Genomic DNA, 23252 nt, shown 5'->3' with positions numbered 1-23252 from the left:
TTACGTCTCGCTGCGCTGACGTCACAACACTGTTTTCGCCCGGGAATTTAATCGTTATGGTCACAGGGTTTGGCGTCTCTGTTTAAATTTTCGCACAACGTTTAGTGTCCTTTAAGATGTGGCATCTATAGTAAACAGAGCCTCAATGTTGTGGAAATTTCTGGGATGCTTGCTACAATTCTTTTTTTTTCGATGAGTATTTACGTATCCGCACAAAACAGCCGCACTGTAATGATACGTCTGGTTAAACGTCGATTTTGCAGTTGTAACGATTCCCAACTCAAACCGTCTTTGTCCAACAGTCTGTCTTTTCACAGAGTATTTCCATAATTGTCGAGAGTTAAATTACGGAAGGTCAACATCTGTAGTAAGAATTAAAAACACGTCATTACATTTTTTTGTGACAGTCACCAACGCACTCGGACGACTTATGATTGTTCCAGAGTAATGTGCGGAGTTCTGTGAAGTCGAAAAGGCGTTGCCACGTCGAAATTTTACGACAGATGTATATACATCAATGTACACCTGTTCTTTAATTTCATCCGTAATTCCGACCATCTGTTTCAAAGTTTGCGCAACTGGAAAATTTCATTCGCTTGTGTGACGACCGTGGGCGATGCTTTGAAACCTGTCTATATATCACTTATTTACTGACCGCTTAGTCACCACTTATAATACGGGGCAAATGGGATCGCGAGCGTATTCAAACAGCCCAACAGGAATTAATCAGATTCCTGGACATTATCATGTGCAATGCAGCCGTGATTCAGTTAAACTAATCACTGTATTTAAAGTCAAAACATGGACCTTATCATCAGGTTCCGGTGATCTAAGTCTTCTAAGAAGTGACCAACGCGGTCAGTCACATAGTTGGATAACCAGAAATACTCTTGTTTTTAATCATCTGCAGTTTTTCTTACAAGATTGGTGTTAGGAGAGTGGACTTGTTACACTTATTTATCGGTTTCTTTTTGCGGATCCGAGCATTGTTGAAAGCCTGTAATTTCCTCAGGATATTGAAAATTTTTAGACCAAGACCTGCTATTTTTGGACTCGCTTCGCTTCACTTTGCTATTTAATAACCCGGAAGACATCCAACTCGCTTTGGTATGCCTGGAGTTGTTCTTTTCCCCCTTTAACAAAAGCCATTGTTCTCCCTACAGCAGAATCCATTGTTCAATGAGTCAATATAACGACATTAAAACGTGGTTTGGAGTCATAGGCGGATTTTTCATGGATTAGATGGGACGAATTAAATGCCTTAGTCAGACAATTGACGAATTTTAACCCTTGTTTGGGGCGTGCTCAGCGATATTTTTCTTTGTGTGTGAGTACCACTGACTTAGAGAGTGTCCACGTAAAGTGTTTTTGTTTGATTAAAGCATTACCAGCTTTGATGAGCAATTGACCGTCTCGTATCAAACGCTAAACGTCTCCAGCACGTCAACTAATACGCCCAAAACAGGACACATGATATGTCCATTTGCGTCCAGTTTTCAAAATGCAACAGTTCACTGTCTGAGGGCGAATTATTTCAAATTCGCGGCAGAAAGCGCTCATAGAAAACCTGTGCATCTACTGCAGCCACAGCAGCGTGTTAAAAATGAACTGTTGTCAAAATTTGTGAAACCCGATTCTGAATTATCTCTATGTTTTGCACAGCTCGCAAAAGAATGAAGTGGCGCAAATTTTGAAGATCCTGCTGTGTTTGCAGTTATACACTCGACCGAATTTTGGCAGTGCCTTACGTTGCTGCCGCTTTGAAACTGAAGCTGAAAGACTGCCAAATTGCCACAGTTCTCCTTTTCTGGAACATTCACGGTGGTTGGTTGCGTGTCAACCGATACTTTGCTGAATGCAGCGTGCCTGAACTAAATCCGTTTACTTTGCCCTGTTATCTACAGGTTTAGCCCCGCGCGGTCACGGTCCAGGGCTAAAAATCGTCCAAGCGCCTAAAGTAATAAACCCCATTTGTATTGTCGTAATTATTGTCGAACTGCACACACAACGTGTTCGTGGTGTGTGCAGTTCTTTATTAAAAGAAACAAACTAGTAGTAGTTCCAATTGCTCAAGTTGCAAGTTTCTCTTTTCATTTTTGCAAGTATAGGTCTGTTCCCGAAACTTTGATACATTTATCCTGGCATTGCAATCCGTAGTTGTTTTAACGCCGGTGCCCTGTTGCTCTTTTTGCCGTATATGTACTATATCTTCGGTGCAGAGCTTTGCAGTGCATTGTCGGAAACAACGGTCTTCACTTGTTTTCTTGTCATTAATCACGGCTTAACTTGTTGTTGCAAATCACGTTGAAAATTTTTTATGGAGCTACCGTGACCTGGTCGTGTCGCTTACCGGCATGTTCCAGGTGCCGGCATGTCCGTATATGGCTAATCTGGCATCATTAATTTATTTGTTTGTTTATTGTCGGTATCGGGTTTTACGAAAGATTGTGCAAATCGCCAGAATCTTGCGTGACAAGGAAAGACTTGAAATCGTTATCGCTTAAAGATTATGCGATCATCTTTGAATTGCTGAGGGCCTTGCGTCCTTTTCCTAGAAAAGTCATGTTTTATATAACTTCTTGATGTGACAAGTGGCGTAGAGTCGCCCAGCTCGATGGCTGCCTGGCGTCTTGTTTACCGCCACATCAATGGATGATTTTCAGCGAATTTGTAACGCCTCCTTTGATATTGTAAAGTGCCAACCTGGTCATATACGAGTTCTGTTAACCCTCCCAAAAACTGGCATTTACTTTACGCCTGGACGCTTTTTGTTAATTTGAATAAATCTGCCAAACAGCAGCCAAAAAGTTAAGATGTCATTTATACTTCCTGAAAATAGCAAAAATAAATTGCTGGTTTTGTTACGTAAGAAACAACAATAGCAATGTTTTGCTTGGATTCATAGTGGTCAGGCCACAAAACCCAAACAAAGTTAGCACGCGATCAGTATTGTGAACGAACCCGCGGAAGGCGCGAAAACAACGTCACAGCCCGGTCACGCTTTTTTCACATTTACGTCAGCCGTGTTGCCCATGCAGGAATTAATTGCAGAATAACAGATAAAAATCGTCTCTTATTTGCTTGTCAGTTTTAAGATGCCTGTCTGCTAATAACAATAAAAGCTAAGGTATTACGTCAAAAAGTCCATCAATTAAGCAGGTCTGTCTTAAACTGAAACTACATGCGTTTGTTAATTGCATAATTAAGCATCTGTATGACCCATTACGTCAGAAACTTTTGAGTATTCCATGCTTTTGTTCCGCCCTTGTCGTTGCGCAACATATTCCGTTGCTTTGATTTTTGCAACAAATTAGGTCAGATTTTATGACGTAACGGAATGTTCAAGTAGCCTATCCGTGTAAAGCTGGGTTGTCACGGCCCGCTTGGTGTGAAAAATGTATGTATTGTTTTAGCGATCTGTGGTTGTCATATGACATGCAGCCCGCTCTGCAACCTAACCTTGATTGACAGTTTTCAATATTTTTGCACTGGTCCGTGATATTGCTTATCTGCGGCATTTTGTGAATGACACGGTTGACATAAGGGGTAAATCGACAGCACGTTGACTTTAACATAATAATGGTACGCCCGCCGAAATTACAGGTAAGTAGAAAGATTAAACTCCTGTAGGTGACAACCGCAAACCTTGCTTTGTCATATCGGCATTCCACACACTACGCATCTTCTCATTGTATAAAGAGCCTTAATAAATAATTTTTGACAAAGCCTGTATTGGCCTTTACTTGTCCTTTAAATCTTTTCCAGTAACGCGTGGTTAGCATTTCTTGGCTGCAATCTGCTGCGTCGTTATTGAGAAAAGGATACTTTTTCAGCTTGAAGTATTTTTAAGTCGTACGGATCACCATATCTACCCGCTACATCGTGTAATTATGTAATTGCTACGTCTGCCTACTCCCCATTGTTACGAACAGCTGCTATCTTTACCCATTGACATCTTTATTGTTAAAGGTACTTTCCTATCCGAGTTGTTACATATCGGTCATCGTTTGCCCATGTTTTTAACGGCCCTAGCGCCGTCTCAGAAGTAATGTGTACCTAGGCCACACGTGTGAGAACTAAGGTAAGCAAGGGCGTGTTCGCTCTGTGCACTGGCTGTTGGTTTGCTCTGTTTTTCCCACGTCGTTTGTACGTGCTGGCGTGGATTATCACAGTCGTTTGTGTACTTGCTCTCCTTCGCTTCCGCCATCGCGGTTTATTTTTCAAAATATTTTGCAAGTCAACAACGACTTCAGTTAAAGTGACCGCAAAGATCATGTGGCTTAAGCCGCAATCGTGACGTCACCTCGGTGTAAGCAGAACGTCTCATGGTCACATGCACCTACTATTTTCCTGCGTTGTAAATCAGACCGTTCACGGGTCGCGCTGTTGTTAAGTTCATGTGAAAAGGACCTTTGAAGAACAGGAGGCAATAAGCCAGCATATTGTTATTAAGTAAATCACGTTAAGCGTCTGTGCTGGTTACACGGAATGCGGACTTGAGCTGACCATCCGGCACGAATTGTCAAGTTATCATCGCCTGCAAGGGTTGTCGAGGATGGAGAATATCCGATTCTTTTGAAGCATCCACATCCTTGTCATAAAAATATTAATTTACGGGAACCGGTATTTCCGAAAGTCGTGTTATTTGGCCTATCTCGTTTTAACCTTATTTTTCATTCTTCTGGCAAGCGATATCGGAAAGCATGACGGAGCTGATGAAGTCGAATTTCTTGGTAACCAGTCTGTGACCCAGTACATCATTAATGGTTAGTATATCGGCCGCGCACTTCGCTACATTATGTGTCATACCGGGGAATTGTGTATATGTGTTGGATTATACGTCGTTTTTCTTCAACGTTGCTTCCTGTTTGCTTGCTATAAAGTTTTGAGAGAAATAAACAAAATAGATTTCAGAACGCGAAAAATTTTGAAGCCTTTTTCGTTTTTTTGGTGATATGTTATTTTACTGTGACAGAGTTGCCGTAAACAGGCAAACAGCTTAAACATTCTTTTTTGAAGTTTTTTTTACCGATTTAAAACTTTAAATCCATGTATGTATTATGCCGTAGCCTGTACGTCATATAAAACGTTATTTCGTATATACCTGTTCATTACCCGTGTTGTTCGCTGAAGATAAACATACCTTACAGTTGTTGAGGTTTCATTGCATCTAGGTTGGAATTGTATTTTTTGAATACAAAATATCTACCGCTTTTTGTTGTTTTCAAGGTGGCATAAAATTTACACGTTTGATGCATCAAAACTAACCAATTGACACGATTTTGTGCACGTTTTCGAAGTAGCAGACAATCGGTACAAAACGTCTGAAATGGAAAAATTGTTTTTTTTCAAACGTGATTAAATATTAACGCGTTACCAAGAGAAATCTTGCCAGAACGATGAATGTTTTTTTGAATACGTGATTTTTGTCCATAACATAAACTTCCATTCATAAAACAAACCGTGTGAGCCATATTGCGTATTTCGACGCTGCTGTTGCAATATAATCCCTTTGTTGTGAGCGATTGTGTTGGATTGTAAATGCTTCCGCTGGCAGAGCCGGATGGCTGTCATCCTGCATTTTATGAATGAAAACATCTCGTTACGCGTATGTTACCCTCCTGTTATCGTGGTAGGACTGGTGAGATATGAATTATACAGGACTGACTGCGTTGCACCAGAACGTTACTTTTGATGTTGAAACAATGTCATTCGGGTTCGATTTTGTTACTGTGGGGAAAATGTTGATATGAATCAGATAGGACACCGAATGTACGATTTAACTTTTATATTATACTTGTTTACTGACCTTACACGATTCGATGACTGTGCCCACTTACAAGGTTATACAGTACTAACTTATTAACGTTCTAATCGGGACTTCACGATTGTAATTCATTCCCCTTACATTCTTACAATATTACGTCACCATTCACATGACAAAACCCACTACGTTGAAACAATGTTGGCCGAAACTCCAATGCGTTTCGGACTTCTTGTTAACACTTTTCTCCTGTTGTCTTGTTTGTTTCTTTACATTGTTTTTTGTACGTCAGTTGGTTACGTCATTACGCATAGAACGTCGTGCCTTACAAATATTTGTCTCGTTTTCCTGCGTGAATTAGTGATAAAATGATTAAGTTGACGCGTTAAAATGTCATTACTTTTAGAAGATGGATGGTTTTGCGTAAGCGAACAATTAATGTTATTTTCCTCGTATATCTTAGTGTGTCTGTAGCTTATGGAAAATTTTTATTTCAGTCTGTTAAAATTCTAATCCGTTTTATTTGCTGGACTGACGCGTTTCGGTTGTAAACGTTTTATTATACGGTCAGTTTTACGAATTGAAATTTTATGAAATTTTGTCCTTACATGGTGCTTTTAGGTCTTAAGCTACGTTTACACGACATAAGAGAACTTACGAAAATTACCTAAAGTCTAGTTATGAAACTTTCGGGAACAAACGTGTAACATATGTGCATGTTGCTGCAGCCAGCTAGGAATTTACTGTATATGTTACCATATATATCCATTTTAACAGTGTAGGAATTCATCACATAATTAGTACCTTTCCTCCTTTAAGCTCACTCTTGTCCGGAAATCACGCATCCTTCCTGGTAACCTTAATCGGAATATCCTCTGGAAGTTTCACTAAAACGCGTTATTTGAGTGGGTCTTCCAGCATTTATTATTCGAAAATGTTTTGCCATTGTTACCGAAACTTATCAATTGATTAGCCAGTTGTGGGAGATGTTAGTTGTTTTTATAGAAAGTGACTATTTCACCATAAGTACATCACACAGCCCGTTGTTGAACAAACGGGGTGAGGTAAGATTAGGAGGAAGGTGGGGATGTAATAAGTTGAGTTTAGCTGTTAAGAGTTTAATGTAAGTTAGCTTTGTATTAGAAAAAGTTGACATATATTTAGGTTACTGCGTTGTACTATTCAAGTTAAGTTAACAGAAACTGTGAAAAATATCTTTGAACGTATGATTTTTCCCGTGAAGTAGTGATGGTAATATAAAGAGCTTGGTTAGTACTATATACAGTACTGCAATGGTATCCTTGTCTATCTATACTTTGTTGAGATTTGTCATTTCTTTGTCGTCGACCATATTCATGCAGTTACCGGTCGTTATAAACATAACTTTGTTTCATGTCGGTGCAAGGGTTCTATGCAGCAGAATGAAAGGTTATCTCGCCAAAAAATAACAAGCCTTCCTTTTAACATCGAAGCTGTTTCCGGAAAAAATTACATGAACGCCAACGACCTTCTTTAGTGCCGCGCCAAGTCGACACGATCTGGTCCGAGTTGGGTGAAAAGTGTTTCGACTAGGTATGTACCAAGTAATGATTGTTGTACCAAGTACCAGAATGCTGAAAATTGTTAGTCGAGTAAGATTACCTGGACCGGTGTAAACTTTTAAAGTTTTCTTCAAAGTTTACTTTTAACGCTTGCTCAGTTTAACCTAGATTTTAAAACTGTCAAATCTGGTGTAGGATGTCGGCCTGCCAATTGGTAGGAAATCTTAAATAAATATACATATTGGAGTAGGTGTATGAAAGTTACCTGATACATAAATGGACACTACATATTACATCTTTTGAAGACAGTTACAAGTTACAACCAAAGGTAGCCTTGGCCGTCTTCTATCCAAATTAACCACGTTGGCCACTTGCACTGGTTTTGTATTTTTAGTATCCTTTTCCTGGAGTATTTAACATAATCGCGCTCGTAGTAACGAAACTTCAGAGAAGTTAGTTAACAGACACTTTTTCCAATATAAATTCCAAAATTCACGCGGTCCCACGGTCGCTCGGTTTTCGATTACCAGTTGCTAAGTGTTTTGTGGCGGTTAGAAGCGAAGCCTCACAGTTGTCAAGAGCTATTTTTGCGATTGTTACGGTGTACCTGCGAGGAAAAAGCGCCCTTCAAGTGTTTATTAGAAAGCTTTCACGACATTTTATGTAACTATCAAGCTTTACCGCCATTGTCTCTTTGAGTGCGTCTCTCTTATATTTTTATGACTCACACGTACCGTAGGCCACTGAACCTGCTGCGGGTGACAGTGACTCAGACTTACTCTTTCAATACGCCGCCCCTTGTGCAGTGAAACCTTTAGCCCCTGTCTACTCGTTAAGGAACGTATATCAGCAGTTAAAACAGTGAACATTGACAGCAGTTTAAATGCTTTCAACTAGCAGACTGGGTTCACACGCAATTTTGTTTGAACAACCACAGGTTACACTGCAATGGCCTCCTTGTGTTGGTTTTTATTGATTTTAAATTGTTTGCTGTGAACATACAAAGGCGGTTAGTTTTACTGGAATTGGGCTATTTGGAACCTATTTGAACTGTGTATTAAACTAGAGGGAAGATACAAAGTTGTAGCGTTCAAACAATTAAAATTCTTACCGTTTGTTAATATCGTAAAACGTCGAATTACGACAATTTGCTGTAAATTTTTCTTTTCATCTTAACCTAATTACAACATATCTTTGTAGAACCTTATAAAATTGAACTATTAGTTTCCAGAAATTGCAATAATAACAGCAATCAGACCCACAATTTATGGCGAGGAAAAATGTTCCGTACCTTTTAAATATTACTTCCAACTCATCAAAAACCCAAGTTACACAAACGGAAACATCGATAATAACGTCGCCTCCCTCCTTCAAGCAAATATTTTGTTTGGGTTTATTGTTCCTTTTTTCCTCTTCATCGGGGGCTGTGGTCGGCGCCCGCGAAGAAAAAAGGCTGAAGAAAGCCTCTCGTGAACACTGACTTATAAGCCTATGCAACTGCTACAGTTTTTCATATCATTTGTGTGGCGAAGCGCGTGAACACTAGGGGTTTTGTTTCGTGAGTGGAGCTGTTTTCAATTATTAACCAGTTCAAACTGTTTGCTGGAAGCTATGTTTGTAGGGTTCTGACCATTGTTGCAGCTATTCTTCGGGACCACCTTCGTTCAAAAGAACAGACTTTCCTTATGACTATGTAAGGGATTTTTTACTCGTCAAAGTATTTTGTTTATCAGCGCTCAAGTTCAGGAAATTCAATTTTCTTCCGCCGGTTTTAATGTGAAAGTGACGTCAAACCCGCTCCATGACGTCTGTTTATGGTAATACCATGTTAAGTTAAGCCGTTAAAATAAACTCCCTTGTTTCCCCACAGCCCTCTTGCCACCTGTCTTGACGCCCGCAAAAATGTGAACTCGAGTTTATTAAGCAATGTTTCTTTGATTCGGACACGTTTTTTCGTGAAGATTTCGTCGCGTGGTAAAAGCCAACTCCCGTCTTCCGACTTGGCTTTTTGTTAACCATTCTGTTGCGATTATTAACTTTCACGGCTCACGATATCGGTATATCGGCTTTTTTATTAATCTGAAGGATAAACAGGTATTCACTCAGGGCTCTTTGTAGTTGCTGTTGATATTTTGTTTTTGGTCTTTATGTTATTTAGTCGTAGGCTTAGCAACGTGGGAGAAACGTTCGGTTGTATTTTAGCTCATTTGATTTTATCAGATGATTTCAGGCAGCTTGCATTTCTAGAAATACAATTGCTACTTTTTTCTAACCTACAAACTTACTCTTTTGAAAAGCCATGACCCACGTCAGAGAACAAATAGTTGCTTTAACCATATTAGGAATTATGTGTTTGTTGTTTGGCCGCAGCCATAGTATAAGAGCTGTCAGACATTTGATTTTTGTGTTTGCTCAGTCGAAGGAGAATCTACCCCAGGTCTGAAATGGTTTTAGCGCTGGTTACCAATTTCTCCCTACAGTTGTGCAGCGGCGTGTGCAATATGAGGTTGCGCGCTTAATTATCTTTTGGCAAGTTGCATTGTGCCTTCCGCTTGGAATAAAGTATCTTTGTAATACCCAGTGCTTTGGTAGTTTCAACGGACTCATGCAAAATCAATTGGTCGTCACGTGATTTTTGTTGTAACGTAAAGTTGCGGGCATAACAATAGGAGTTTTTGTGTCGTCATAATCAAAGATAAGAAAGAACGATAATGTCAGAGTTCCTCCTTTCTACAGGTTTTCAACAAAATTTGACGACGTTAATTGTGACGTTGACAGGAGGCACGCAATATCTGGCAGTCGCATCACTCGTTTTGACTCTATCTAATTTGCTATCTCGTCGCCTTAGGTTTTCTTGCAAAAAATGTGCGTAATTAAGTGAAAAAAGATGAAAAACTTTGCTGTTTCGCGTAGTTAAAGGTGTTTGATGACGTAAAAAGCGTGAAATCAATTTTCCGCGTCTAACAAACAACATTTTGTGAAAACATGCGGGATCCATTACAATGAGGTCGAAGATTTGAAGTTGATTAAAATTTCAGGAACTTTTTGTCGTCTCAGGACAAGTAAACCCGTTTATAATTTTGACACTGTTACATAATTTTAAGTACAGTTTCTTGGAATGTTTAGTTTAGCACAATTCATAACAGCAAAGCGGACCTTGTGCTGTAATGACGACGTCACGTACATGCATGACAAACAATTTGCAGGATGATGTAAGTGTAAAAGTTCGTGTGTAAACAACTCCGAGCTAACACGGTATGTGCGAAGCGAAGGTGTTGTGGTGTGAGTGAGTTATCTTTCTATATGATTAATTGGGACTTAGCCGCCAGTGTGTGAAGGTCGTGTGAAATTGACGTTTCATGCGTGAGTGTGCCGTGTTTTTTGTCGATTCGAGTGAACTTAGCCGAAGACGATTTCGAAAAACCTGGAATGTTTTTTGTTTTTTTCTTTTCCGGATAAAGAGCTGTTTATTTACCTGTTTAGCTTGGATCGTCTAAAACTTTAAGCCTTCTGGGTGGCTGTAGTTTAACTGCGTTTGTTGGTAATATTTTTATCAGCATAAAATGCGTCGTTAGACAGCTGCAGGGTGCATGGTGTGACATCGTAAACAAACAACCAAAAACTGCATCATATTTGCTCCTTATGACGTTCATAGGGCATTTTGGAAGCGGAGATAATGCACGCGCGGGCATTGCCCCATTTAACATTTTCTATCAACAAAATGCGTCGGTACAGTACCTTTTTCTTCAGCTGTCCGCTTCAGACTGTAATTGATGTCTTTGAATGTTTAATGCGGTTGCTGCTTTCAGATATTTTGCACCCTGGAAATCCCACGGGACCGTTCGTCGGATATTTTTAATTAATATTATTGGATTCCATTTGAAATCGCTTCCGGAATTTTAAAAAATCACCAAAAAAGATAGTTATACATCACTTCTGCAAAGTTGAATTTTCAAAGGTGAGAAGGCGAAGGTATCACTGCGTGATGTTGCCCCTTCAGTTAATTGCGTCATGTCCGTTTTGTTAACGTTACTACCGGTGTAGAACATGCGTTGACGTAGTTTAAGAATGGAAAAAAACGATGACTGGGTGATGCGTGCATACGCCTCATGCCATTATGACGTCATCAACTGTTACTCTTGATTTCGGTAACAATAGAATCCAAGCGATCATAAGTCGCAGGTATGAAATCTCAAACGGTGTGACATAAACCCAAAAAAATTAACGCCAATTTTTTCGCCATATCTGTCTTATGTATCACCTGATTCACCGGCGGAAAACGTCACATCATCGAATTTTTTATATCCTTTATAACACGAATAAGCGTGCCCTAGACATTTATCTGCAATTACGTGATGAAGGAATTTGACCCAAAGATATTTTCTCCCTGATTTGTACTTCCTAACAATGTTGTCCTGTTTTACCGTCGAATCAGCGCAAGGTTTATGGCTCGTTATAAAACTTTACCTTAAAAAGTAAAAGTAGTGTTATTGGGGCTAGAGGTTTTGGTGATTGATTAATCGTAAATAACCTTAAAATCGATGACCGAGAATGTTTAAAATTCTTACCTGTCTTTAAGTGGTCCTTTGAGAGACGTATTAGTTGTCATATTTATCATTGTGCTGGGTCGCGTCGAGTGCCTGCTAGGAAAATTTGTCTTTTTTTGGGATCTTGAAAACGAAAATGCGATCAATTTCTCCGCACCTAACCTATCCAACACAACCGATGCTTGTGATCAAACAAATTCAATTGTTGCATCATACTCGTTGTGCGCTCTTGTCTAGTTTGGGCGGAAGTCAACGCCACTGGTCACAAGATTCGATATCTACATATTAGGACCCTTCTAAGTTTTTCTTTTTAGACGGGATACGAGACGTGGGACACGTCTCGAAGTTGGGGTTGAATAAAAATAACGCGTTTTGGTGTTCAAATTCTGAGGAACTCAACAACGTTGTTACCACTTTAACGTACGAATTGCTACCGGTCGATATTTATAACTGAGACCAATATTCACTGTTTGCTTCGTTTCTTCCGCTTCCGTTAGACGCGTGTGTGCGACGTATACGATCACACATGGGCGCGCGTGGGTGTGCGCGCACTATCGAGCATTTTCTTTTTTCGCCCCGCACGTTGGGCAGTGCTCGCAGCTTCTGTTCCAGTCGCGTTAACGCTCAGTAGCGTGCAGAGCTCTGACCTGGCACGAAGGCTTGAGACATGTTGCTATTGATCTGGCAGTACCTGCCTAATCTGATTACGGAGAATTGTGATGAAATTTGGCTTTTTTTGGATCGAAAACACGACTGCCTGCGACAATTGAATTGGATAAATTACGTTAGACTGGAGCAGTCAAGCCGTAAATAAATATTTAGGATTCTATACTTAGCAAATTTTCTCAATAGCTGGCAGGTGTACTTCAACGAGTGTAGGCTTGTTCGAGCGTGGGTGGCGGTGATTATAGCCATTCAGTCTATAAACATGTAAGTGAGACAGATAGCCTTCTGTTTTCGAAAGAGACTTTGTCCGAAAACCCAGTACTAAGACCTTTTTCTCTCAATAGAACGACAGTATATAAGAACTGAAAAATTAAAACTCAAATGAAACTATAGGATTAATTTATACTGAACACCGATCGAACCTTTGTGGTCTACGAAGAGAAAGTCTTGTACCAGCGTGCGATTATTCACATTCATAACATGAAGCTAAAAGCTATGTATACCTGCGTGACGCGAAGGCCCGATTCCGGTGAGTGGTCAATGACTAGCCAGCACTTCATGAATCGGCCGCTTTACTATGTGCTTATTTTCATCGGGTTGTTAACATTACGGTTAACTACCGATGATTTAACTTTGGGAAGTAAGTTTTTACGACTTGAAAATATGTCGTTTGTTGTTATTTAGACGGTGCTTACGAAGCGAATGAGACCAAGTCGTATCAGCCTAAGAAACTTCACAAAGCCAGCAAAAGAAATTCATTTAGGTAAGGGAACTGAAAAGTGTATTTTATAAGCTATCGTGTGTATGTTTTAGTTTTCTTGGCAACGTGCGAAGATTGTATTCCAAGCTCATTACAAAATTGCTAATCTTGTCCTATTTTTTAGACCGAAATGGCAACCTTTGTCCAAATCACCCAAGACACCTCCTAAGACCCCTCCAAAGAGCCCCTGTTCGACACCACCCCCGCCATTAACGCCCCCTCCGCCCCCAGCAAAGAGGGTAACTCAACCAGTTTTGCCCCCGAAGTCGGTGGAATCCGCCCCATCGTCGCCGTCGGCCATCTTGGACAGACGAACCTCGCCAGGTAAATGCTTGTGTTTGGAAAAGCATTCCATTCTGGAGATTCTTCTCCTTTTCTGCCTTATTGTTTACACATTGATCAATAACGAGGTAAAATCGCTTGTAACAATACAACCCAACCTTTACCTCGGCCGGTGGCTCCGCTTATGCCTATATATGAACCTGTGCGCAGCTCAATATTAATCATTAATTGTGATTGATAGCTCTATCGCTTCCTTAAACCCTCCATCGAAACAACGTGGGTGTTACTTGGATAATTTTTTATAACTAATGGTGATTTATATTTCCGTCGAACAGTGCAACTTCCTTCACCAATTAAACCACTTGACGTCGCCAACCCTTTCAGCTCGATGCCGGACATCGACAAGAGTGCCGGCGGGAAAACGGAGCAGGGGAAGTCGGCGTATGACAACAGATTGGGTTCCTTCAATTCAAAGGTGAGGGATAGCCCATACATTGCAAGCTACCAGTACCAGAAGCGAAGGGCTCGGCTACTGTTTCATCACTGTTATGTTTAGAGTTTATTTTAAAAATTATTTTATCTATAGAATTCTCGATTTAATCCCATTCCACGATACGACGAGGTAGCGTCTGACGAATTTCGTTCCTCCCAAGACGACGTGTTTTCACGATCTTCATCGGGTTGGCCATCCGACACAGGTAGGTTATAATTTTTTTAATTTCTTCAGTAAATTAGTTTAACTACCACCCTTACGACTGCTGTGGTATAAAATCAGTAGTTACAAACTTAATAAGCTTAATACTTTTCATTTCAGTAGCCAACAATTGGAATAAACGTTTCCCGGGGAGTGTAGGCGATTCGGTTGATGGAACCGCGAAACTCTTGAAAGCCTTTAAGTTGACTTCACTGCAACATCAGGCAATGAAAGGCTCTGCAAACACTTACGGTACCGAGCGAGCCACCACCGACGACGATTTTGAAGAATTGAAAAACGAAATGATGAAAAAATACGGTTTCATCGGACTCGGATGCAACGGAATATCAAGCGCCGGTGTATCCACGGACAGTATTTCATCCTTGTCTTCTTCCTCTTCGAGCTTGGTAACGACATCCGTGGACTTGGCAACCGCCACTTTTGAAACGGTGCGAGCACTTTGTGATGAAAACAAAGCCGCTCGCGTTGCCTGGTCAAGAAATGACGACTCTGATCGGCGAAGTCGAGCTGAAATTATTATTCCACAACGTCAAACGCCAACAGCAACAATTACGCCGCAATACCGACGGACTTTGTCCACTTCCGTTACTAATAAACCAGTGGACTGGAGTCAGATACCCCCATTGGTGCCCCCACGCGAACCGGTACGCCCCCAACGAAACTCGCCAACCCAACGACACTCATCGACACCATCGCCTACCTCGACCGCACCGATGACACCGACAGGTACGACTTCCGCTAGTACCTGTTTCTCGTCTTCCGGTCACCTACCCAGCTCAAAATCGAAGCAATTGCAGCCGTCAACCACCGCCGTCTTTTCCGCAATTCCCCCAAATATGACGGGCCCGACTCCGGTAATCCTTCCCATCATGAAAGACGGAAAGCAGGAGAGCTTCACGCATTATTACCTCCTTGATGAAAAGGTGAGCCTCGGTTTTTATCGACTCGGCTTGCGTAATCATCCAATTCAAAATTTGGAAGGTTTAATTGCTATTAAATGCGCCGGCTTTGCGGAAGATAATTTACAAGAACGAGCAATTTATCGTTTTATCTTAACGTTTAATGTTTTGTTCGTAGTCAGTTCCTAAGGATATGAGGCCCCCTCAACCCAAACCGGAATTAAACGGGATTCCACGACCCACACCATCAGCGAAAATTGCCCCTATGCTACGAAATGCGGGCCCTGCACCACCTCGTCCTCCGCCTCCGTCAAGTTCGCTTTTTCGATCAGTATCAGGTGATTATTTGAGTTTTGTGTTTTGCAATAGCTCGTCTGATTATTGTTTAAAATGCTCACTTGCGTCAATGAAATGACACACTGTCTGCCATATCATGCTAGCATTTCACGCCAAAACTGCTGAGTTTAACACAAGCCCGCACTTTGCTAAATTCCCCTTTTTCTCTTTCTCAGCAACCAGCAAAACCGAACAATCGGCCACACCCTTCATGTCTGCCAATCCTGGGTCAACATATCCCCCCAGCAGGAGGTCACCCTCTTCGGTAAATGGGTCCTATCATTCCCCGCACAACGAGCGGTTGCGAACCATGCCCCGGTATGGAGAGATGGGACCGGGGCAGAAAGTGGTCGCCCTCCAGTCCGAAGTGTTTGGTGTCACGGACGAAGAATGCCAGTCCGCTCTTAAGCTCAATTCGTGGGACGTGCCCAGATCAATCAATTATTTAAAGGTGCGGCAACATATCTTACTACAGTAGTTAGAGGAGTTTTCTAATCAGGCAAAGTGACATGCAACCTAAGCAAAACTTAAAATACGGATACGGAAATTTCGTTACTACATCAGTAAGCTGTATTGCGAAAATGCTGAGGTTTCCTATTTTTAAACGATATGTTTTATATTTTGCAGGTGGAACAACTGTTCCGCGTCGGTATTGCAAGCCGCGAAAACTGCCAACAAATCCTGCAGGCGGCAGACTGGGATCTGCAATCTGCTTCACGTTTGTTGCTAGAACAACATCAACAACAACAGCGATCATCTCGCACGTGATCGGTTGTCATCACTGTGAACGTTCATCTTTTTTTTATTGGATGAAATTCGCGACGGATTCATCGGGAGGGGTAGAAAAACAAAATGTCTGTCCCCGTTGTCTCAGCGGGGGTCCATCGCTGGGTGCAGGCTGCCAAACATAGTTCTGTAGACAATCATTTGTTTTTCCGTTGTCTTTTTCGTTTATGTTTCGTTTTCTGTTTCGCTTTCGATATTTATGTTAAATCACCGTGACCGCTATACCTCAGCAAAAATGATCGAGAGAAAAACGTGCTCTGTCATTCAAACGTGCTATAAGATCATCAATCGTACTTTATACGACTCGTATCAGATGTATCTTTGGTTTCGGCTCAAGTTTATGGGCAAGTGCGTTTCTAGTTCATCTTTCAAAGTACGGGTCAAGTTTCTCTTTGTACAGGCTCGAAGTACAGTAGAAGGCCGAGCTTAATGCCAGTGTCGCCAGGATTTATTTGCGGGTTCAATTGCGACAGTTTCTTTAATGAATAGCTCTTTCCGTTTTCCCGCTTACCTACGTGTTAGTTATATGTTCAGTATTCTCAGCTCAACTTTATTTTTTGGCAATACGCGCGCTTTTTTTTCCGTTTTCTTTTGAATGGTTTTTTCTTGTGCGATATTATGTTTCATCACTATTCTATCGTTCTTTTTCCTTATTTTGCTCATGTTTTTTTTTCTTATTGAGCTGCATCTACCGAGTAAGAATAAAAAAAGAAAAATCTAAAACAAGCCCGTCATTGTCAAGATCGAGAAAGCTCCATGAAAGAAGTTTGTGGCAAATCACGGTGATAGTGATAATATCGCCCGATACGGTACATTACATTAAATTAATTATTGACAAAAAAGTTGTATCGTGTCAAGATTTATATAATAACACCGTCTTTTCGTCAGAAGGTTTACGAGGAATTTTCGCTAATAGTTTCAATTGTAAAATTTCTTAAGGTATAATTTTGCCTTCAGTTTCTGCAAACAATAAATAAAGCGTTTAGATTGATGATTCTAGGCTAATCGGTGAGCATGATCATGTTTAAATTCATGCATTGAAAGCTTCAAGCAAAGCAACCACCGTGGCAAAGGGCAAACATCGTAACATAACGAATAAAATTAGTTTAAGAATTAGACGAAATGTTATAGAAATAATTGCTTACCAAACTGTTTGAGTACAGTAATGACAGAATTGAATGAATTCAGCAACAACTTCAGCCAATATGTGCTAGTATGAAAGAAAGTGGCCTACATAAAGCCTGAAGTAATTTTATATAAGTATAGTACAACATTAATCCAATACTTGTTTGTTTTCCGTAGTTTAGAACAACAATCTGTAACAAACTTGTGCTCAACATTATGAAAACGCTGAATATACATTTAGCTATTTATCCAACTTATTCACTTTTTTAAATGCTAAGATAATAATAATTGAATTAACGGGGCGGCAGAAAACGGGAAACCACCGCATAAAGACGCCGACAAATTTGGCATTAAATTAATTACAACAACAGGATGCATTATAGACATCTTGCTACTGGTATCGTGCGCAAACACCGACCTTAGGAACAGCTACAACACGTGCATGAGAATTCATCCTGTGATGTTGCGCAAAGACAAACTTCAAGCAGGAAGTAGATTTTGCTGCAGATTGAACTTTAATACGGGAATAAGCGCGTGAATGTAAGAAACGTAAACAATAACTTGGTTTGAAAGAACTTCCAATAATTCGAATTATTTAAATTATTTCCAAAGCGATTGTGGAGGCGAACTTCCGTGTAGGAACTAATCGTGCCTACTCCGCTTCAGACAGGTCAGGAGAAATAGGCCTATACACTTGACATGCACGAAAGGGCGGCGCTAGAACCTCTATTGTTTGTGATGAAATTCTTAGTTTTTCTTAAGGTTTTATTGCTTTGTGTATTCAGCTTAAAAAACTTTCCATGGAACGATGAAATGACCGGAATTCAAAAAGCCCTCATAAACGCGTCACGGATTAAAAACCTATCACTATTCATCTCTTTCAGCTTACAAAGAAAACGTTATTGTTTTGTTGATCTTTCCATAGGTATCACTGTAACACGTAAAGTTATTCTTAAACAGATAACCGCAGGTTATTGTAATGTCTGTGGTCTTTCTATACGTGTGCAAGCGCTAGTTATTACAGTAACGGATCGGTGCTCGCAAATGCAAAAGTAAATAAAGAAAATACTTTTAAATTATATATAAAAAGTTGTGCTGAAATCCAGATTTAAAATTAGCAGATGTGACAGCAAACATAATCGAGTTATATTTATACTGGGCTTATGGTATTCCTTATTTTCATTAAGAGCCTTTCACTGAGAGGGAACAAAGTAACATTAATGCCAGTTTAATTGAGTATAACCAGGGCACATCTGTGGTCTGCCACACTCACTCAAATAAAACAAAACCAACGCTTTAATGTGCTAATGTGATGAAACGTTTTACATGGGTTGTGCTAAATCAATTTTCAGACGGCCAATATCTGAGGTATAGCAAAAGTACCTGCTGTTAGTACCTACCTCTGGAAACGGGAAAAGAAAGATTTCCTCATGTACACTTGAGGTTAAGTATAACGCAATACGGCAGTAGCTGTGATAAGCTTATAGGTTCAAATTTAATTATGACTTTTCCATCACCAACAATGCGTTATAGCAAAGGTTTGTTCCTTCTTAACCCTTTTCATCTTATTTTCCCCCGGACCCCGCGCAAGTTTTCGACAATAAATTTACCTCTCACAAAATAAAATATGACAGTTTATATTTATAAGCTAGGCCTATTTTTTCAAGATTAGGCCTACATACAAAAGAAGAATGCGAACCATTAACTAAATAGATTCTAATTTCATTGTTATGTTGTTTAAGAGCACAAATAGTAGCAAAACATAACACCTGTAGTCCAACTCATTTTATAATTACTAACATTATTTAAACGTCAAGTAACCTAAATTGTAAATGCTAAGATAAGTATCTTATCTTTAAGATAAATTTATTTCAGGTTAAGAACTACTTTGCGTTTTAGTAAACTAACGTCAAGTCCCTTTGCTTTGTTGTTGAAAACCAAATATTGTACTTTAGCTCCACCTAACGAGTAGCTTACCGTATAGGTCGTATTAGTCTACTGTCGATCGGGTCGGCCATATTGCAGGTGGAAACAAAGTTTTAGAATCCATGGTATGGTCGAAAATAAACCCGTACTACCTTTGTCGAATTTCTGATTGAGTAATGTTCCACCTGTGGTGGGTCACGTCGCCACCACGCGGGGAATTCAATGCCACTTGGACGTTTCACTGCCAACGTTGTGTTTGAACTAATTATTATTATTTTACTGCATGCTATGTGCTCGACCTTATAGTAAAGTCAGAGTTGTCATATTGCAGCACCGCAATAAAAGCTGGTTTTATCAAGGTTGGCAATTTGTTACATTCGAAGCAATTAAGTGCTACCGGGAAGAACGCGCAACTTTCGTCCCTCGTGACTCATCTGGAGTCAACTTTTCGAGCGTCGCACAGGCAAATTTATTATAACTTAACGCTATCATCTCCTAAAACGTCCAAAGATAATTTTTTGTACGAGAGTAAGCTATGAAATCTTTTGTTCACATAGGCTAGTGGTAGGTCTAGATGGAACATCGCTCAACTCTTTTTCGTCTAAGGCCCAGTCTAAGCTGTCCGACTAAAGTTTAAACCAAGGCAACAGCAATATACGAGTTGGGAGGGTTGCCAACTCTGTCAAGCTACAATAAAGAACATAAGATTATTTGTTGATGTTTATTGGATCCAAAATGCTTGCCCCGAAAGCATATTCCATATTTGAAGTTATCTCATATGATACTATACCGAAAATTAAGAATCCCAGATTTATGCAATGCTCTTGCGGTCGGAACTTGTCGACTCGGTAGGCGATTGGTTCGAGCGATGGCTGGCAAACAAATTTGGGTCGAACTCCGTGTTCGATACCCAGTGGCGCTATACCGTTGTAATATCTTTGGCCGAGACATTAACGACACTTGCTCCCGTTCAGTGGACCTGGTAGACAATTCTAAATTTGGGCAATATTGTATGAAAAAACAAAATAAAAAACGTGTAACAATTGAGACTTGCACGAAGGCTAGCTCAGTAATAGGGGCTGGAGCGATGAGGAATCATCGTCGAGTATAAAGCTTATACCATACCACTTGGCATAATAAACGTTAGAAAATAGTCGAGGTACTGATAACGGAAAAAGTTAACTTCGGGAAAAGCACGGGCTCCTATTTATTAAAGCGCAAATTTTTTTGAGTTCATTCCTGTATAGTGTCTACTCTAATCGATGGAATGAGCGGAACGAATATTATATGAAAATATTCTTGTTCAAGGGAACAAACCCTGAAAATATAACCAAAACTGTTTTGCCATCTACTGCAAAAAAGACAAGGAAAAGAAGATGGCCTTTAGTATTTCTCATGAACCACCATGCAAATCAAACAGCTCACTAATTATTCAGCACCAATTTTATTGCAGTTCAAGTGTTATCTTTACGTTTTCTGCCTTTTCGAAACAGGTGGCAAGTTGCTTTCACTAAAAACAGCGTTTTTCTTCTTTTTCGTCTTCTTTTTGTCGGTATTAAATAAACTTCGTTTTTTATCGCCGCTTGCAGTATTAACCTTACTGACATTACCACTTGGAAACCCATCAGCAAATTTATGATCGTCCTTAGTGGCGCATGTTTCCGCTGCTTTGTCCTCGTTGACCTCGTCTGTTGAAACTTTGTTAATTTTTTGAACAAAAACAGCACACTTTGCTGTTTTCCTGCTGAACCCGTGCACGACTGCAGCTCGACAGTTTCTCGAAACAGTGTGAATAAAAAGGTTTTCTTTCACGCCAAACAAGGTATTGAGGTTTGCAACGTCGTACCTATGTAACAAGCAAATTGATTAACGACTTTTAGGTTAAAGGTGTTAAACATGGAAATGATGCATACACCTTGGCGAATAAACATTAGAGTCAAGGAGCATTCATTTTATTTGCAGACGCTTCGAGTTGTGCTTAACTCATTGATTATGCGATATGACCAACTTATACGTTCCGTAATATATACACAGCTTGTAAGTTAAGCATAACTGATAACTCAAAACCTCTGCAGAAAAATTGATTGTTAATTTCTCGGCTCTAAGATTTATTTCTCAAATAACCCGCAGTTCCCCAACACCTTCTCCTTTATTTCATTAACTAATTAGCAATAACAGAATAACACAACTAGGTTATTAGAAGTGTGATATATTGAATTACTGGATTCATGGAAGAATCCAGTGTATGAATCCAACATTAAGTGAACATATCAGGAACGTTGAACCAAAACAGTTCAATAAAATTATCTGGAATAAATAAACTACATGCTTGAATACTCACGGTCCGCGTAACTCCATTTGGGCTAGGGCGTTACTGGACAAAATAACGTTCTTTCCTTTGGAAAATTCCACCAGTCTTTGTGCGTTGGCAATGGTTAATCGACGTATCGTGTTATCCCGTATCATGGGCGAATAGCATAGCTGGAAAAACATTTCAATGCCATTATTGTTGCATGTCAATCTCAGCCTTTGCAAACAAAAGTGAAAATCGTTTGCCGCACATGTATGCAACATATCCAAGTATAATTCCAGGTATAATATGTTATTGCTAGGTACCTAATATGCACATATTAACGTAAAGCAACTTACTTCAAAGAAAATTCCTCTGCTGATAGCAGCCTTAACAACATTATGGCGAGGCACAAAGCCAAGTTTTTCACTCCCGTCAATACACACAACGTCTACGTGTAATTCGGTGCATGCGCTATGGAAAAGCTTCTCAGTTCGCGGTAAAACCGCTATGATATCGAACCTACCGTGAGCGAGGGCATCTCGAACCTAAAAGATAAGAAAAATACCAATGAGTAATTATAACAATCAAATAACAATTCTTCTGACAGATACCATTGTACTGTTGTTAATCAGATTGTTTACTTTTCGATGTTTTTCTGGACAAACCACGATGGTATGTTGATTTACGACTATGGCAATGAGTAAAGACTAACAATACAACTACTGTGGCATTTGTTTGCATTCATGTACCTAGCATATGCATCTGTCAACTGGTTGCCTTGCCAGCTTACCTTATGTAGATCTTCTAATTCCTTTAACTCTATTGTTAACCTTTTGTACTGCATCAGTGTCTTGTTATGAGCTTTTAAGCTGGCTTCAATTTTATCATCAATTTCTAGTATTGGTGGAGGCTCGGGAATTATAAATTTCTTCTTTTTGCCTAAAAAGTATCAGCTGTACATTATCTATTTCATACATAGCACACTCAGAATATTTGCATCAATTACTGCTTAACATGTTCAGTTATTTACTTTTTGTTGATGTGGAATTTGATTCTACAAAAGTAGACAAAGCAACAACCTCATAACCAAGGTCGGCAAGCATTGACAACTTTTTCTTGGTGTTAGCTGCATTGTCATACGGTAAATTAAGATCATAAAATTTGCCAGGGGCAGGCACGGGCAAATTAGACATGGTCACTTATTTACCTGCAAGGCAACAAATGATTAGAATTGACAACAGATGATAAGAATTACTCAATGTTTGCATATCAACGAAAATTTACTTTATAAAAAACACAACATACTAAATACTATGAAACTTGTCCCATGCATGTAACAATTGTATATAACATTGAACAAAGTAAGCCACGGTAAATATTTTTAAATTAAATTATTGAGGCAAAATGTGCTAAAGGTGAGAAACAGCTCGCAAACAAGTTGTGTAACTCCTGCGTCTACGATCAGAATAAAACTGCCAGACCAGCAATTCAGTCGTAAAAATGGTTTAGTCAGCATCATATAATGAGTCAGTGATAACATGTAAATGCAAAGCAAAGCTTGGCAAAGCTGTATGAAGTGCAACTTTATTTTGCAAACAAAAAATTCACACAC

The 23252-nt window shown here is 39.8% G+C and overlaps 2 protein-coding genes across 3 annotated transcripts in view; one reads left to right on the top strand and one right to left on the bottom strand.

Moving 5' to 3' along the window:
* LOC143448301 (activated CDC42 kinase 1-like) overlaps nt 1–17038 on the top strand; it is a 48759-nt gene extending 31721 nt beyond the window's left edge. Inside the window, exons 13-20 of one of the 2 annotated variants that reach the window (XM_076947976.1) lie at nt 13203–13281; nt 13403–13602; nt 13896–14035; nt 14147–14258; nt 14378–15198; nt 15353–15512; nt 15687–15961; nt 16138–17038. In XM_076947976.1, the coding sequence (XP_076804091.1) occupies nt 13203–13281; nt 13403–13602; nt 13896–14035; nt 14147–14258; nt 14378–15198; nt 15353–15512; nt 15687–15961; nt 16138–16278 (1928 nt within the window). In that variant the 3' untranslated portion in view covers nt 16279–17038. Of the gene's footprint in view, nt 1–13202; nt 13282–13402; nt 13603–13895; nt 14036–14146; nt 14259–14374; nt 15199–15352; nt 15513–15686; nt 15962–16137 lie in introns of both variants that reach the window. The other variant, XM_076947975.1, reaches the window with a different exon arrangement.
* Nucleotides 17039–20530: 3492 nt separating this feature from the next.
* Nucleotides 20531–22843, bottom strand: LOC143448322 (ribonuclease P protein subunit p30-like). Its single transcript, XM_076948008.1, has 5 exons — nt 22671–22843; nt 22431–22579; nt 21997–22185; nt 21689–21828; nt 20531–21193 (listed from the first exon to the last, which is right to left on the bottom strand). Exons 1-5 carry the CDS (start codon nt 22831–22833, stop codon nt 20815–20817), a joined length of 1020 nt encoding a protein of 339 aa, XP_076804123.1. The 5' UTR covers nt 22834–22843; the 3' UTR covers nt 20531–20814.
* Nucleotides 22844–23252: the final 409 nt, after the last annotated feature.

Source organism: Clavelina lepadiformis, chromosome 3 (assembly GCF_947623445.1).
Source record: "Clavelina lepadiformis chromosome 3, kaClaLepa1.1, whole genome shotgun sequence".
NCBI classification, from domain to species: Eukaryota; Metazoa; Chordata; class Ascidiacea; order Aplousobranchia; family Clavelinidae; genus Clavelina; species Clavelina lepadiformis.
The sequence above is the reverse complement of the archived record's forward strand: the minus strand, read 5'-3'. Positions and strand labels throughout refer to the sequence as shown.